We start from the raw sequence: 18,263 nt of genomic DNA, 5'->3' as shown, positions 1-18,263 counted from the left end.
TAGAAAAAATCTTATAGAATAAGGACTTAAAGAAAAAATATTTTTGTACATCTGTATGATGTGTTTTAAACTATGTGTTATTACAGAGAAGTCAAAAGGCTAACAAAAATTAAAAAGTTTTTAAAGTAAAAAAGTTACAGTAAGCTAATTTATGATTGAGGAAAAATGATTTCCAGAAATTCAGTGTAGCATAAGTGTACAGTGTTTATAAACCAGGCGTCCCCAAACTACGGCCCGCGGGTCGCATGCGGCCCCCTTAGGCCATTTATCCGGCCCCCCGCCGCACTTCAGGAAGGGGTACCTCTTTCATTGGTGGTCAGTGAGAGGAGCACAGTATGTGGCGGCCCTCCAACGGTCTGAGGAACAGTGAACTGGCCCCCTGTGTAAAAAGTTTGGGGACGCCTGTTATAAAGTCTATAATAATGTACAGTGATGTCCTAGTCCATCACATTCACTCACTGCTCCTTTGGTGATTCACTCAGAGCAACTTTCACTCCTGCAGATTTCATTTATGTACCTGTTAAGGAATAAAGGTATACCTATATAGTATCTTTTATACTGTACTTTCTTTGCTGACTTTTTCTATGTTTAGATACACAAAAACTTACCATTGTGTTTAATTATCTACAGTATGCAGTATAGCAATATGCTATACAGGTTTGTAGCTTAGGAGCAATAGGCTATAACATATAATGTAGGTGTGTGTTTGTCTATGTACACTCGATGATGTTTGCACAATGACGAAATTGCCTAACAATGCATTTCTCAGAAATTATTCCCATTGTTGAGCAATGAATGACTGTGTACACATACACACACACACACACACACAGATCAATTTACAAATCAAGTTTAACAATATAACAAAGAATAGCAAAGAAAATAAAAATTTTAGCATTATCTTACTTTGATACTATTTTCCCTGTAATGGTTCGTAGGAAATTCAGCCCAAAAGCATGTATTTCTTCTGCAAGCACAGCTATAACAAAGCTGTCTTCTATCTTATAGGTAGTGACAGATGTAGCTTTTGAACTGACGCCCAAGACCTAAATGAATAAATAGCCGTCTTTATAACAATCTTTTTAATTATAGCCATCTTTTAAATTATCAAATCAAGTCAAATAGCAAACTATCTTTCAGTCTACAGAAGAGCTTCCCCATTACACCCATCCCTTATCACCAATACTTACAAAACATTTAAATGAGTCTATTCATTTCATTTATGTGAATTTACAGCCTAAACTAAAAATTATAAATGTAGAAATTATATTTCTACTTTATTCTCCTATTATACTAAATTAATCTCTACAAAATGTAATTATTTGAATGCCTCAAAGAAAGTGACATCTATCATACCTGATTTGGGGTCGTAAATCCAGACCTCTCTATTTTGCATGAATCCAAGGCCTTAATTTTGATCACTTTGTCTTGATGAGCCTGGTAGGTCACTTTACAATTTCCAGAGATATCTACCTAAAAAGAAAGGCAAGGGCATAATGCTTGGGATTCCTTGTTGGCCATTTGATTTCTAATGAGATGTGGCTTGAAAATTGAGGTCTCTAATATGCCATAAGGGATGATTTTTTCTCCCCCAGGATGATAAGATGCAAAGACAGGAACAAGGTTTCCAGTAGTTCATTGAGTCCTTCCTATTCTTTTTGGTTGAGTCTTACTAGTGCGTTCTCATGTTTTTCAGGAATAATGTGGGATTTCCTACTTCTCTCTAAATCCAATTAGAATTAGACAAATGGCCTGGTAATAATTGAAACCTTTGATAAATGGATAATTCTGTGGCAAAGGAGTTGATTGTTAATACTGTATCTAAATTCTCTCTCTCTCTCTCTCTCTCTCTCTCTCTCTCTCTCTCTGTGTGTGTGTGTGTGTGTGTGTGTGTGTGTGTGTGTAACTTCTACTAGCTGAGTATGATTAGAAATTCTGAAAATCCTGTGGGATTAACTCAAATCATCATTAGTTACATCATCAGTTTGAGTTTAGGCAAATGTATCCAATGCAGGCTCTGTCTAGCTTCTCTAAGCTTTTTACTGGGGCCTCTGCCAGCATCACAGAGGCAGAAGTCTCTTTTCTAGCAAGCTAACCAGTATTCTTTTGGTCTGACCCTACCATCATATTTTTTACCCACTTATGGGCTTGTTGAATTCAGACTAAGAAACTTGGACTCCATCCAGCCTTGACTCCAGGTGTGATACTGGAAGATCCACCTAACTTCTCTAGTTTCTTCTTTTGTAAAATGAACAATGTTTGTAAAGACCAGTGGTTCCCCACATTGAAAATGCATCCAAATAATCCAGGAAGACTATTAAAATATAGATGTTGGGCCAAGCACGGTGGCTCATGCCTGTAATTCCAGCACTTTGGGAGGCCAAGGTGGGTGGGTCATCTGAGGTCAGGAGTTCAAGGCCAGCCTGGCCAACATGCTGAAACCCTGTCTCTACTAAAAATACAAAAATTAGCTGGGTGTGGTGGCACATGCCTGTAATCCCAGCTACTTGGGAGGCTGAGGCAAGAGAATTGCTTGAACCTGGGAGGTGGAGGTTGCAGTGAGTTGAGATTGCACCACTGCATTCCAGCCTGGGCCACAGAATGAGACTTCATCTCAATACATATATATATATACATATACAGATGTTCAGGTCATCCCTGTTCTACTGAATCAGAATCTCTGGGATGAATATAGGGAATCTACATTTGTAACAAGCCCCTCCATGGTATAGTGATGTCTGGGAACCACTGGAAGGATCCCCACTAAGTTCCTTTAGTATGAATAATTCTAATTCTCTCTATCTTGTAATTGATTGACAAAACACTGGGGTAAATGGCAATTGTTTCACATGTAAATGAGACTTTACTACACAACTCACCTTTTCTGAGCATTACCTTATTAGTAACTCTTCTGAAATTGTGTAAGTAGGAATCTTTACAAACTTTATTGAGATGCTGAATTTTTAATAATATTGGTAAGTACCTCACTGGTGGTTCCAGAGCTTAACTGTGTCTGAAATAGGCTAGCCAGGCCTCTCTTGATATTTTCTATGGCCACTGGCTCATTTTGATATGAGTAGAACTCTTTGACCTGGTAGGGAAAGGGAAATAGAAAAAACATAAATGAAGAGAAAATGCATAATTTATCAGATTAGTTGAATAAGCATCAGGCAAGTTCAGATCCTTACCTGTATTAATCCTGGAAGAAAGAGATCTGACACTCCAATTCTGCAATTTCCTTTTTGTGAAAAGAAATTATTTAAATCTATGCAACCATCAGAATATGAAGTTTAGGGAGATTGATAATGAAGGCTCCATGCACAATGGGTACAGCACCGGGAAAGAGCACTGATATAGGGTGGGAGCCTCATGAAAACAAGGATTGCCCAAGGAAGAGAAATGATAAACATTCTGTTTGAACATGTCAGCATGTTCTCTACCTGTAACCAAACTTGAAACAAAAAATAACTAAGGTTTAAAATTTAAAAGGTTCATGGACGAAAATGGCAATCACTACCTTTGAGATTCTCGAGATGGCATAGCCTCTACGGGCTATCGAAAGGCTCTAGGCATGGCCATAATACCCATGGTCAACATTTCATGGGGGCACTGTTCCTCACTCTCTGGAGTGTTTATGTGGGTATTGGGTAAAATATATATATACACATACAAATACATACAGAAGGTTGGAAAATTTGAGGTTGAGATTGCGACTGCTGCATAATCTGCCCCAGGCACTGCTTTGAGGTTCCCATCAGAAGGCCAGAAGGCAGAGAAAGGAGGTTGAAATGAGGAGGGTGACTGTGATTTGGCAGGAATAGTAAACCACTTAGCTTTGTTTTATCACCCTTGATATTTATAGGCACAGAGATGATAACAGTGTCTTATGCCATTTTGATCATTTAACCCATGTTTAAAAAATAAGGATAAAATTACAAAGTGAATTTTCTAGAAAGTAGCTTGTTGGTTTTCACCCTGTAGACTTCAAATGCATCACACAATTTAGAAATAGAGGATAGATATGTATCCCCTGTAAAAATTCCTAAGGTCTATGACAATTATAGCTGAGCGCTTCTACCAGAAATATCCTGAATGCCTTCCTAGTACTTTTTAAAACCAACCATAGTTTCTCAAGTAAAACATAAAGCTCAGTAATTATGCAATGAATCCAAATAATACCAAGCTCAATAATTTAGCGTACATAAAAACTCTCTTGTGTTTTAGAAGAAGAGAATAAAATGCCTGAGTTAACCAAACAAGTGTCTCAAATCTCTATTTTTACTTTCTACATATACTCTGCCTAGTGATGAATTTACTAGGCTAAGTTATCTGGCAATCAGTTTTAGTCATTACACTGGACTAACCTATAAATGTTGGAATAGTGTTTGTCCAGCTTAGAAAGGAACTGGAATAATGACCTCAGTGTCTGAAAATTCACAATATCATATTCTCAAACAAATCACTGGCAATATCTCAGACCCAAGCCTAAGTTTCAGAAGTTCTATTTTGTAAACTATATCTCCTTTCTTTTAATAATCACAATGTAATTTCCTTTTCAAATACTTGAAAGTATATTTCCAGATATCATGAATATTAGAAGTTCATAACTAGATTGCTCCAAAATAGTCAGGAGTGTTTACTCAGTGGCAATACACACGTCTATATGGCCCACGTCTTTTTGGTACGAATCTTGAAGACTTTAGAAAGCAAGATGATCTCCTAAGTGGGAAAAATACCAGTATTGTCACCACTATGTCACTTTCCTTCCAGGTTACACAATGTATCTGAACTATTTTTAAAGTTTTACCTAAAATGTAAGGAAAGCCAGTTCTTGGATTTAATCTTTGGACTATGCGTAAGGTTAAGTGCTTATCTGTTACTGAACCACTGCTATGGATCAAGTTTTGATATTGACCTCTGGATTCCTTAGAAAATGGTGTTAGAGCCTTTTTTCCCCTCCTAGCAGGCAGAAAGATATAAACTGTAAGACGCACATAATTTTTTTTCATCCTACTAGTTTTTATTGCTTCCCCAGAACTAGAAAAATGGACGCATCTCTTTTTCTTTTATATGACTGGTACTTCTAGGGCCTAAATTCTGTTTTTTTAGTGCAGGTTGATGAGATCCAAAGTGAAGATACTACTGATATCCATACCAGCTAAATGTCAAAACTGTTAGAATTGAGATGCCTTGTAATCCTTTAAAAAATGATAGTATGAAGTCAGAATTTTGCAGTTCAAGCCACACAGCGGTCACAGCAATAATCTTAAATTCATTATTTCACAACAGGGACTGAGTTAAGTTTTATTATACTCAGTCCATAAAGCTGATTACTTCATTCAGCATTGAAATTCGTTCTGAACATTCAAGAGCACAGGGCTCTTATCTGAATTCCCAGTCCTCAGAGCTTCCAAAGAGCAGCAGCAGGTACTGTACGTCCTGGTTACAAACAAAATCTTTAATCCAAGGAAACCACATCTAGAGGGAGACTGGTAAGATGGCTGGGAAGGAGGTGCAGTGCCTCTTTCAGCCAAATATGAGGGGCCAGTTTCCTCTTGAAATCAGTAGGCATCATTCATATTTTCCTTAGCAAGAAGATGCCTTTCTCCACACCTTCCTTTATATATATTTTAAGAATAAGCGGAGACAAAATTCCATTAAGTGGCCAAACAGTAAAAATAATAAAAAGAATCCCAGCAAACAGGGATTAGTCATTTTATCTTTGATATCTATTAAGATAGATCATAGCTAGGAAATGACACATTGGAGAACAAACAAGTAAGGAAATATATAACAAGTTTCAGAAGAGCTTTCAAAGTGTCACACTTCTTTTGGCAGTTCAGTGTATATACAAGAGCCATGTTGAATTAGAGAGCAAATCAATACCTGGAAACAAAACAAAATAAAGGTCCGACTCAGCAGTCATGCAGTTAACTTAATCAACACAAAGCCAAAACCAGAAATGGAAATCTGGTAATTATCCAGTTAACTGAATTAGCATTTCAGGCCAAAAAAAGAATCCATGGTATAACTTGAGGTATCTTTCACTCGTCAGCGTTAATCAACTTAATCAGATAACTGTCATGCTTCCAACTTAATGATTTGTAGACAAAACTAGAGTCATGCCCATTTATGTAGGGAAGATGAGTGGGCATGGAAAAAAGATGTGCAATGAATATGTATCTAAGCATTTTGATGGACTCTCTTTTAAAATGTAAATACGAAAGCCTCAGATGCGAAAGGGAGAGAGGGGGAGTTCTGGAAGGACAAAAATTACATGCTGATGAGCATTCTTGAAAGCACAGAAACTTCAGGGAACAAAACTTAATTTGAGCCTGCAGTAGAAAATTCTCTCTAAGAAAATAGCCCATCTATAGTTTACTCTGTCTGTCCAGAATTTCTCTTATAGTAAACTGAAATGATATTTTAATGATCTTTCTGACAGTGACCTGGCCGAAACTTCCTGTTGGCTTCTTAGTCTCCATTGTTAAGTATTTTCCAACAAATACTCTCCTATACACTTGAAAGATACGGTGACGTACTTTAACCCGTGGTTACAGTAAATCATCACAAATCATAGCTCCTCTAGAATTGGCCCATTGGCATTACTAAAATAATGATGTGGCAGTTCCGTCCTAGCCTTTGAACAGTGAGGGTACTGAGTCCTTTCATGTGTGTATCAGAAGACTTTGTACTCAGCTGCTACCAAAGGAGCTATAAAATGATTGATTGTCATTAAGACTATAAATGCAAATAATGTCTATGAACTCAAGTGTCTTGCCACATTGGAAGCTCAGAGAAGAAAATAACAGTATTTCATGGGGTTAACAAAATTGAGCCACATGAAAATCAAATAAACCAACTGATCTCATGATATAAATAAAGAACACTATAAGTCAACCAAAGAGGCAGGCATATCTCCAAACACTTTCCAGCTGGAAGACAGTAGACATAGAAGTTTGAGCATAGGCTCTGTTTCAAATCCCAACTCTACCACCTACCAGTTGTATGACCACAGGCAAATTTCCTAACTTCTCTTAACTTTGGTTTCTCATCTATCATAAGAAGGTGATAAGACAGCCCTATTTACTGCTTAGGGCCATTATGAGAATAAAAGAGACAATTTGTACAATGCTTTTTGTCAGCGCCTAGCACACAGTAAGTGCTCAGTACATTTTAGCTATTATTAGGTAAACAATAAGTAAAACCTTTCTCAAAGTTCAATTCAGTTGAGCTCCATATAATCTTATTCGTTTATTACTTATTTTAGAAGCATCTATATTGAGTCCCCGCTATGAGCAAGCTGCTGAACAGACAAAGCTACAGCTCTGCCCATGAGAAACTTACTCTGAATGTGGAGAACCAAGACATAAAAAGCAAATAACAATACACTGTGATAAATACTTTGATAGAAATAGGCTCAGGGGTTTGTAAAGATATTGAGAAAGGCTTCATAAAATACTCAGTGCAAGGCATGGTTCTGGGTGCTTTGGGGAAGGAGGAAGTGGAAGAGCATGGACGTGAGGGGGAGAGGCTGAAATACAAAGAGGAATTGGAATTTTTTTCTATCCAAAACCCAAAATCTAGCAATGAACACAAATGACCAAAAAGAAAGTGATAAGGGTCCTGAGTGAGCTGCAAAGTGCTAAGAGTATTTTGAAGAGTGATGGTTATTTCCAGCTGGCTGGAAGGGTGTAAACTTTATGACAGAAGTGCCATGTGAGCAGGCAGAAACATGGCAAGTATTCTGATAAGTGGAGAAGAAAGAGAAAGCATTCTTGAAGATAGTGATTCATATTTGGTTGTAGGAGAGGTGAAAACACAAGATTTCTTGTGAGTTCATTTTTTGTACTTCACATAAAAATGTGCATCATGATTAGCAATATACATGTCTGAAATGTCCAAAGTATTTGTTTTCAAATACTTTAGTTGAAAATAAATAAAGTATTACTTTATCAGTATACTGATAAATATCAGTTTATCTTTATTTTGAATTTATAAAGTTAAAGTTTAGAGATGTACAGTTAGAACTATAATGTTCCTTTCTGTTTTCCTGCTTTTGTTTCTAAAATTGAGCTCTCATCTTTATTGACACATTTTTATGTATGTCAACACACTATCTGTAATTTTCATAAACCCACATATGTAACGCCTAATAATTCACTGATCACAACTGTTTCTCAATTCCAAATTTATTAAGACTATTTTAATTTACTAGAATCAAGCCATAAGGAATGCATACTTATAGAATTTTTAAAACAGATTTTCAAATAGATATTATAAAGTGCTCATTATTTTAACATATAAAATGCTTTTCTATGTCATATTTTTAAAATAATTTCTAAAAGCTTTAAAAAAAAACTCTACTTTAGACTTCTTGTACCCTTAAGCTTTAACCTTGTACTTTAGCCAGATATTAATAATCTCATAACAAATCAATATTACTAATCTCAGTTAGATCATTTCAGTCTCATAATTTGTCTCCTTTCCTGAATTTATCCAATCATGTTGTGTTGACTTGCTTTGTTACATTCTCTTTGTAATCCTTTATAACTTGAAAGAAATCTACCTTTTAATAGTGCCTCTCATCAATAAATAAATACTTGATTCTACTATAAAGACTTCCAGAAAAATAGGAAACAAATTGGCTAATAAATATAAGGGAACTCAGGGCATCTATTTAGTTTGGAAACATTTAATTTACAACCTCACGTCTTTAGTTCTTGAAAAAATTCCATTCACCATAAACATAGTTATAATGTGATTACCTCAAAATAATATCTACTACAGGGAAGAAAAACATGAAGTTGGAGTAAAAGATTGGAACCTTAATGCCTCTTTACCTTTCCATGGATTAGATGAAGGAGCATAGGTCTTTGCAGAGCTTCCAAGTTTTCCTTTCCTATGATTTTAGGTGGACTTTTTCCCTTGAAGATGCTCTTCTCTCCTCTCTGCTGATTCACATTTTCAACATTTACGTCCTTCATCTGGAGTAATAGAAAGAAATCTGTTTTAAAAAAAAAAAACTTCCTATGTCTGTCTTCATCACAGTTATCTCAGAACATAAAATGGTAAAGGAACAGACAGAGTTGGCCAAAATTTCTTCTGTCATTTTTCAGTTCAGATTTATAGGACTTTGCCACTCACTTTAAAAGAATGGAGAAGGTATTTAAAAACTAGTTTTTTTTTTAATAAGGCCAAAATAGCAATACTTAAAGAACTCTGTGACTTTAGTCTTAAAATAACTGTGACTTGAATGTGGTTCTTTCCTATCATTGCCACTTTTCATTTGTTTTATGTGGTTGCAGTCTGCCTGATCACTTCACTTTCTTTGCCACTTGTTGGAAAGAAACCCTGCCCCATTCTACCTCATCTGTATGAGTAAAAATAAAGTCTAATTATTGAATAAGGAGGAATATAATGTTTTCTGGAGAATAGTTTACTGTTATACTGAGAAATGGCTCAGAGAGATGAATGCTGATGCTTTGCACCAACTTGGAAAACACAACAGCAATTAGAGACATCCAAAGAAGCAAAGACCCCTTGTAAATGTATTGCTATGACATTTCATTATAAAGGACACTTGTTCTAAGTACTTTGTCCTATGTGTCTATTTCACACTAAGATGCAGAAGAATAACTGACTTTACTAAAGGAATCTATTACCTTTAGGTTCTTGAGAAGCAAATAAGGGAATCGCCATATATTACAATTGGAAAAGTCCCACAGACCTTCTAATTTGGCCTCCTTTCTGAACACATAAATCTAAACCATTTTAACTGATCAAACGTTGTTGTCCAGGGGAGTGCTTGCTTCCATCCTCAGGAAGAATATAGAGTAGGTTTACTCTTTCTTCAGAAATTCCACCTGTTTTATCAAGGAATGCAGGAAGCTCCTAACTGATCCCCTCGAGTTAGAGCAGTCTCAACTGTTATTCATACAACATGGATTCTTGACCCTTCTCTCCCAGAACATTTTGAAAAGACTCTAGCATAGAATTGAACACCATACTCTGGTTGGTTACCAATATATACTTTCTTTTGTCTGTTTCAACAATTTGGAAAGCTCAGTTCACTTTTCTTCATCAAAACCTTCAAATACATAGGTCTGCTTATTTTAGTGATAGATAACAAACTAAACGGATGTATAATCAAGAATTCAAAACAAGTGCTGTCAAATGGTACACCTCTCAAAAACTGCTGACAACTAATCTTTGCATTTATCTGGTAGAAAATGCCCACCGTGATTTGGATCAGTTGGTCATCATCACCATCAGGATTCCTCCACAGTAATGCCACATCCACGTTGGAGGAAATGCGGTAGCCCACATTGTCTTGCAGTTTTCCTTTGCCCCGATCAAGAAGAACTTCAGTGGAGTACGTGAGCTTGTATAGCCGGTCATTATTTAATGAGAGACCCGTTGTGTGACCTGCATAAATACAGTGACACATATCAAGTTTTCATTTTAAGGGAGCATGCTGTCTCACCATCAGTGTATTCCTCTACCACAGTGGGGCTCGGGAAGCTTGGTAAATATTCACGGATTCAAACACGGTTCTAACACATCTGCTGAAATCGTTGGTTTGAAAAACAAAGATAAACAAACAAACAAACAAACAAGATCTCATTTCAGAGAACCTTAGTTTGCTTTCCAAATCAATTATCAGATAGTGCCATGGTTAAACTATAGATTTTTTTGTTTGTTTAAATGCCATTGTATTTTTCATAATTATATGAATATGATCTCAAGTAGAGGACCCACCAGGAATTGCTTTATAAATTTAATATGAGCCATTTGTAATTAACATATTATTTAAATGCAAGCAGATCAATTCCAAAGTAATTTTAGAGGTTAGAAGGAAGTTCTTTAATTTGGATATTTTTCATATTTAAGAAACATCTCTTCAGTTAATGTACTCTATTAATGTAATTAGCAAACTTTTAGTACAAAGGTACATCTCAGGGTTGCACATATGTAACTTTAAATTAGCTGTGCCCAAACAAAATAATGTTTCATTACATGAAATCTTAGGGCAGGCTTAAATTTGGCATGGGGTAATTTAAAAAGATCAAATAGTATACAAATCTGTACAGTGAGGCAAGAAAACTGATGTATAAATGAGTTCACACACTATCCATTTCGGTTTATCTAACCCAAAGAAATGCCAAGGAGCAAGTCTTTCCCAGGGATGACTTATGGTCACATAAAGTTTTTTCCTTTTGTATATTTTCTATCTATGTCTCTTAGGAGATAGTTTAAAAAGACTTCAGTTTGCCTTATTCTTGTAATAGGCAAGCAAAATCTTTTTTCTCTCAGGAAATATATATATGGGGAGAGATACAGAAAAGGGGTTTGGGGTGACTAGACCAGAAGGAAAGCAGCCAAGAAAGGTGACAGCATAAACTACTTTGCAATACGAAAAAATTAAGAAAACCTCTGAAACGTCCTTACCCACCTACACAGTAACAATCTGCTCACTGTCTCTCCTACCTACAACAGCACATACTTGCCCAGAGGAAATGGTGGTCAAAAATACATCATCTGCATGTTATGTGTATTAACTTATTTAATCCTAATAAAAATCTAATGAGGTAGACACCATTCTTAGTCTCACTTTTTAGGTGAAGAAACTGAGGGGATACAGAAACTATGTAATTTACCTAATGTAACCCAGGCAATTCATCATGGAAACATGACTTTCTTTCTTTTTTTTTTTTTTGAGACAGAATCTTACTCTGTCAGCCAGCTGTAGTGCAATGGTGTTATCTTGGCTTACTGCAACTTCTGCATTATGGATTCAAGCAATTCTCTTGCCTCAGCCTCCTGAGTAGCTGGGATTACAAGCATGTGCCACCACACCCGGCTAATTTTTGTATTTTTAGTAGAGACAGGGTTTTACCATGTTGGCCAGGCTGGTCTTGAACTCCTGACTTCAGGTAATCCACCCACCTTGGCCTCCCAAAGTGCTGGGATTACAGGTGTGAGTGACCGTGTCCAGTTGGAGACATGATTTTAATACAAGTTGTCTTTCTCTAAAGATGATGTTCTTACCTATAATATATATTTCTAAAACTTTAGGTTGAATTCTTTTCCATTCCTAGGCAGTTAGCTAGGAATTTATTCATTCATTTAACTAGGATATACTGAGTACCTGTTGAATAGTAAGCACTTTTTAAGGCTCTAGAGTTACACCAGTTAACAAGCAGAGAAAGTTTCTTCTTTCTTTCTTTTCTTTTCTTTTTTTTTTTTTTTTTTTTTTTTTTTTGAGACAGGGTCTCACTCTGTCACCCAGGCTGGAGTGCAGTCATGCAACCTCAGCTCACTGCAACCTTCATCTCCAGGCTCAGTTGATCCTCCCAACCTCAGCCTTCTGAGTAGTAGAAATCACAGGCTTATGCCACTAAGCCCAGTTAATTTTTATATTTTTGTAGAGACAGGGTTTTGCCTTGTTGGCCATGTTGGTCTTGAACTCCTGAGCTCAAGCAATCTGCCAACCTTGGCCTCCCAAAGTGCTGCAATTACAGGCATGAGCCACCACATCCAGCCATCAGACAAATATTCTACCCTCGTGGAGTTTACATTTAAATTCGATGAAGAAGGACAATTTAAAAATGCACACACAAGCAAGTTATACAGTATGTTAGAAGTGCTCATGAAGAAAACTGAAGCAGGAAAGGGAATGGAGATGCTGAGGGAAAAACATCTGTGTGGAAAGGTGACATTTTGGGCCAAAATTTTCATTAAGCCACACTGATACCTGTGGGAAGGGCATTCCCCTCCTCCAGCTCCTACCCTTTCTACCCCTTTCCCTCACAGAGAAAACAGCAAGTGCAAAGGCCCTGAGGAGGGCTCCTGCACTAATGAGGAAGAGCAGGGAGACCAAACAGGCAGGAACTGAGTAGAAGACACAGTGAAGGACATGAGGTCAAGGAGGTACCTATGGGTGGCAGGAAAATTTGGGGAGTTTGAGTGAAATGGGATGCTGCTGGAGAGTTTTGAGTAGTGAAGTCACATAATCTATCATACCTTCAAAGAAAAGAGATAAGGATTTTCACAGGAATCAAAAGAGTCTGGAGAAGGAAGTATGAAAGGATTTAAATGTGTATACACAAAACCAAGCTGTGTCCAAACTCCAGGTCAGGCAGAAGCTGAGGTGTGAGATACAGAAGGCAAAGAGAGGCAGGAAAATCCTTCAAGGGGATGAAGGCTGGGATTCCCTCCTATCTCTAACTCTTCTGCATTTTAAATAGAGACTCTATAGCAGTGTCAAACACTGGCTTTCTGGTCAGGAAAAATATTTTGGTCAGGAAGCCTTCTTTTTATGACACCTATCAAATTCCACATAGGGCGTAAAGGAAATACATGCTGTCTTATCTAATCCTCAGAGCAATTCTGAATAGTAAGCATTTTGTGATTACAGATAGAAGTTGCCTCCAAGTTCAACCCAATATAGTAAATATAATGCAGATTTGATGTTTAAATTTACCAAAATCCAAGTTTTGTGGACTACATTAAGGTGTCTTCGGATTAAAATAACTATGAAAAATTTGTAGGAAGGTAGTTACCTTCTTAAATTCCATAGCTTTCCAGACTATTACCTTATTCACTTTTTTTTCTTACCTCTACTTTACTGGCCATATAATAAATCAATTTTTGACTATGATTTGGAAATTGTAAAGCACAGGAAAGAATGGGTCTTTTTCCCTCCAAGCTGTTTTCTACCTCTTTCAACTGGAGATAAAGCCTAAAATCGTTCAAAGACGTGGACTGTGCTACAGTGTCATTCCTCTAATACTTTCCTTTTTGATAAGTATTTCCCTGCTTATGTTTTGCAGAGATTTGGCAACACTGGGCATTGGGGCATGTCCCATTTACATTGTCGACTTAATTCCTTTTGTAGGATATTGCTCTTCAGAGTATCTATAATAATATTTTTGATAACTAATATTATATAAAACCAAAACAGAAATAAATATTAGCTGAAAAAAATCAGAATCTCTGTAATTTGCCCTTTAAGTGCATTTGGAATTTTTAAATGACTTAAAAACAACAAAACTGTTAGTTTTGAATCTTCAAGAAACATTTTCAATACTCAAGTGTCAGATTTATATGAGTACAGAAACTGATAACTGGCTTAATCAAGAAGACAAAGCAGAGAAAAATTAATGGTGAGGTTTGAAGAGATGTGCAATGATGATAAGGGTGATAGGTAACGACATTTATGAACCCAACAGAAAATTTAAAGGTCAGAAGTAAAAAAAAATAGGATGAAGGGTAAGAACAACAAGGAACTGGAAGATAATCAATAAAATTGGACTAAAAATTAAGGATGGGGTGAGGGATTGAGAGAAAGACTGGAAATGAAGGAAGTGTGCATGTTTAAAGGTGACAAAAATAAATAGAAGGTTAAAGTACTATACAAGAAAAACTCAGAGAAGGCACTGAAAATAGTCTGACCATTACAAAGTATAATTAAGAAAAAGTGGGGAAAACTTGAGTCTTGAGAAGTTCACATAGCAAATCATGTAGATCTTCTATCGTAATCCTAATACCCTCTTCGAATTCCAATCTGCCATTCAATTTTTGTTAGTTCCTAACCTGCCCTCAACATCCACTCAGATCTGAGGATTTACCAAACAATTGCATTGGTAATTTAGAGGTGAGTTTTGAGGCAATGAGGCCTGGGATCTCAAAATTTTGAATGGACTGATTTTAAGGTGGACTCTTTACAAATAGTTTGCTAATTAATGTCAGTTGTTACAAGAGCAAAGAATCTATCATTAAATCATGATACCATAATACAAAAAGTTACTCCATCTAGGTAAAGAAGCTCTCAAGCTGTGTCCTTTTAATTTATGATATCAGTATAAGCAACTTGTACCATGATGCTGATGAAGCTTAAGCTCTCTTGCCCAGAATCCTTCCAAAGACTCCAGGAGAGGACCCTAGCAATGTATCCACTTGCCAAATCTTTTTTCAGTAACCTTTGCAATAGTAAGGTATTTTTATAGTCTTTTCTCAAAGGTGGCCCCTAAATTATATGCTTCAAGCTTTAAAAATCTAGATGTACCACTAAGCTTGTACACAACAAACTGTAGCTATCTATCACATTCTAAACCACATTTTCTCATATATGCCATTTCCCAATTATGCCATTGTCTAGTGTATGTGTGTATTGAAATCTTTAATAAGTACATTTGAAAACATAACATCACCCAATTTTCTGGTTTATAGAATGGGAAAACAGGAGAAGCTCATGATAAATACCATGCCTCAATTATTTTTCTCAAAAATGGTATTAGGTTTGATACTATGGTATTAAAATCACATGTATTTTGACTACTCAACAGTTTATTTGGCAGATGAAATAGTAAGCACTCTATATAACAACTCTCAGTCAGATATAATTTATAAATCTTTTTCTCATTGAAATATTTCTTTTGTCCAAGTAAGAATGTATGTTTAAATAGTAAGCATTTTAGAAACTGGTGAAAATATTATCTTTATTTAGTTCAAGAACCTAAAGTGTGATTTGCTTAGGTGAATTGGATTAAATTTAGCCCTCTATTGCTCCAATAATGTAGATTAGGTTTTTTCCCTCATGTGAAAATTTTCTACACAAAAAAATCCTGAGGCAAACTTTAAGATCAAAAGCTACACTTATCCCTAACAGGTTTTAGACGTTTAGAAGTAAATTGTTTTCTATCAATTACTTAGAGTACATGGTTTTAAAATTGGTCCCTATAATGCTAAGTTGTTGGACCAATTGTTTTTAATAGTGTGTCTTCTTTAAAAACTCTAAAAAGTGATCATTTTACTAGTACAGCATTTGGAAATTTGATGTTTAGAATCTAGCTGATTTAAAACAAGATTCTATATTAATACACTTACAGTTTTTGGAAATCATTCCTCACAAAATGTTTGCTTTGTCTCTTGCCCTTTCAATGGAATTAATTCGTATGAATTTTTAAAATCAATTTCATCTTAAAATTTTTTAAATCAATTTCATCTTAAAATAGAAACTGTAAGCAGCAACATTATTTTTCCAAAGATAATGTCTTATTTCTTAAATCTATATAATAAATTTAATTTTCTTTGATTCACTATGAATTCTATCATTTTTGAATTGTAACAGAATTAAATACATGTTGTGCCATTTCATTCATAATTCTTTGGCAAATCAAATGCCTTTTTCATTGGGTCTAATTCTTCTTGATGTCACATTGCTAAGCAACTAGAAGAAAATTTAAGAACTGGGTTTAAAAAAAAAATCCTCATTTACAATTCAAATGAAGGAGCTGCATTCAGTGTGACCAACAGCAGCAGGTAACAATAGATGGCATCTTTTTTCCTCCTTTTAAAAACAGACCATGAATGAGAAACTGAAGCAAGAACACACTGGTCTGAGGAACTGAAACTAAAAGAAACCGCTGTTTTCTTAACGTTTGTAGGGATTTGAATTTGGTTTTCATTTCAACTCAGTCATGCTTTCACAAACATTCCAACATTGCACTGTTTTGAAGACAGTTTAGTTAGAAACTCTTTGACTATTCACACGCGCAAACACACACATGTATCCACCTCCCACCCCAAAGATTGAAATTAAAGTTTAGCAAAAAGCAACACGAACTTACCTTTAACAGAAGCTGAATATGAGGAAATGAAGCAGAGAAAAAGCACAGCAAGAAGAATCATACTGACCAGTGACCCTCAACTGCATCCAGTGCCCAGCTAGGAGTCACTGAGAAGTGGACTCTTCGAATGGCAGCCAGTGAGGGAGTGACACTCTTCAGAACCTGCAACAATCATGTTTATCTTTGGGGAAAGGTCAGACTCCAAACTCCAAATTCAGGACCTAAGTTCACCGAAGGGCTCACTATTAATGATTAAACGTAGGTGGGCTGCAGTTTTCAGTTTCTCACTCTTTTTCCTTTTTTTTAATGCAATGAGGAAAATTGAAATGTTTTCATGTTTGAGAGCTAAACCAAACCATTCTACCATCCTATAAATGCAGAAGTACTGAGGGACATTTGAAGAAAAAAACCTTCTGCTTGATATATAATTATCATTATGCCAGTAATAGTTAACTGCCTATATTCACATTACAATACCAACTGGGTGGGTAGTAAGGATTCTCAAACTCAGCTAAACCTAACTAAATTTTAATATTTCTTGTATGGACATCTTTGATGTTTTTATGCTATTTGTATGCTATTATAAAAAATTCACTCTGAATTTCAGGATTTAAATTTAAACTATTAAATCATACCACCATCAATCATTTCAAAATAATGTTAAAGTAGATAGAACTTTCATGAAACATAGGTGATTCTTCCTATGTGTGAAACTGTATGAGATCGGAGCAAATCAGCATTGTCGGTCATTAACATAGTAGCAAGCCAATTGAGTATTTCGTAGTAGATCGCTATTTGTGGTCTGTGACAAGACCCATTTGTCTGAGTCCACAAACTGGCTGGATGCAGTCCTGTCCTTTCTGAACCCCATTTCTAGGAAGAGATTAAGAGGAGGAATTCCAGCTTTTAGTTCTTTTGCTACAGAATATTAACTAGAAAACTTCTGTAGAATTACAGCAAATACCCTAGTATGGCTAAGGCCATACTAACTAAACCAATTCTTGTTCCTAGAAAGTCTCATGAGAAAGACCTGATATGAACAAAACCTACTAAAAGGAGGTGGTTTAGGCAGTATGTCAGAATGTTTTGGCTTAGAAGGGAAAAATGTGCTACCAAAGGGCTATTTGAATGTACTTTAAAATATTTATGACCATATTTTAGTATAAAATGAATTCTTAAATCTATCCTGGTCACTCTCAAAACCCTTTTCTCGAACCCTAACCTTGAGCTTAAATCTTCAAGACAATCTAGGTAAAAGATAGTAGACTTGATAGGGACACAACGAAATTTAAAATTTAAAAATCTACAAAGTTAAGCATAGTTCCTCTTGAATTATATCTTTATATAAAGAGCAAAAGATGAAAATTGTTTCTTATCCTCTATTGATTAGAATTTCATTTGCTATAACATATTTTGTATAAAATACACAGCTATAGTACCTAGCAAAAATAAATTGTTTGGTTGGAAATATCACCTTAGAGTGATACATACAAAGTTTTCCTGGAGTTAAACAGAAAAGTAGCTTTGTTAAAGAAACGTAAGTTTTTGCGAATTGTAGGGATTATGAATACAAGGTAATGTAAAAGTTGCTTTGTTGCTTTCCATTTGAATAGAGTGCTACAGGTTTCC

General features: G+C 35.8%; 1 protein-coding gene across 1 annotated transcript in view; it reads right to left on the bottom strand.

Annotated features, from left to right (window-relative positions):
- Positions 1-16,796, bottom strand: part of MTTP (microsomal triglyceride transfer protein) — a 47,869-nt gene extending 31,073 nt beyond the window's left edge. Inside the window, exons 1-6 of the mRNA XM_010340127.2 lie at positions 16,635-16,796; positions 10,241-10,428; positions 8,844-8,987; positions 2,984-3,091; positions 1,357-1,473; positions 907-1,046 (exon numbers count right to left, since the gene is read on the bottom strand). Of these exons, the coding sequence (XP_010338429.1) occupies positions 907-1,046; positions 1,357-1,473; positions 2,984-3,091; positions 8,844-8,987; positions 10,241-10,428; positions 16,635-16,695 (758 nt within the window). The 5' untranslated portion in view covers positions 16,696-16,796. The remainder of the gene's footprint in view (positions 1-906; positions 1,047-1,356; positions 1,474-2,983; positions 3,092-8,843; positions 8,988-10,240; positions 10,429-16,634) is intronic.
- Between the last annotated feature and the right edge of the window lie 1,467 nt (positions 16,797-18,263).

This window comes from Saimiri boliviensis, chromosome 3 (assembly GCF_048565385.1).
Source record: "Saimiri boliviensis isolate mSaiBol1 chromosome 3, mSaiBol1.pri, whole genome shotgun sequence".
In the NCBI taxonomy this organism is placed as follows: domain Eukaryota; kingdom Metazoa; phylum Chordata; class Mammalia; order Primates; family Cebidae; genus Saimiri; species Saimiri boliviensis.
This window is presented reverse-complemented; position numbering and strand designations above follow the sequence as displayed.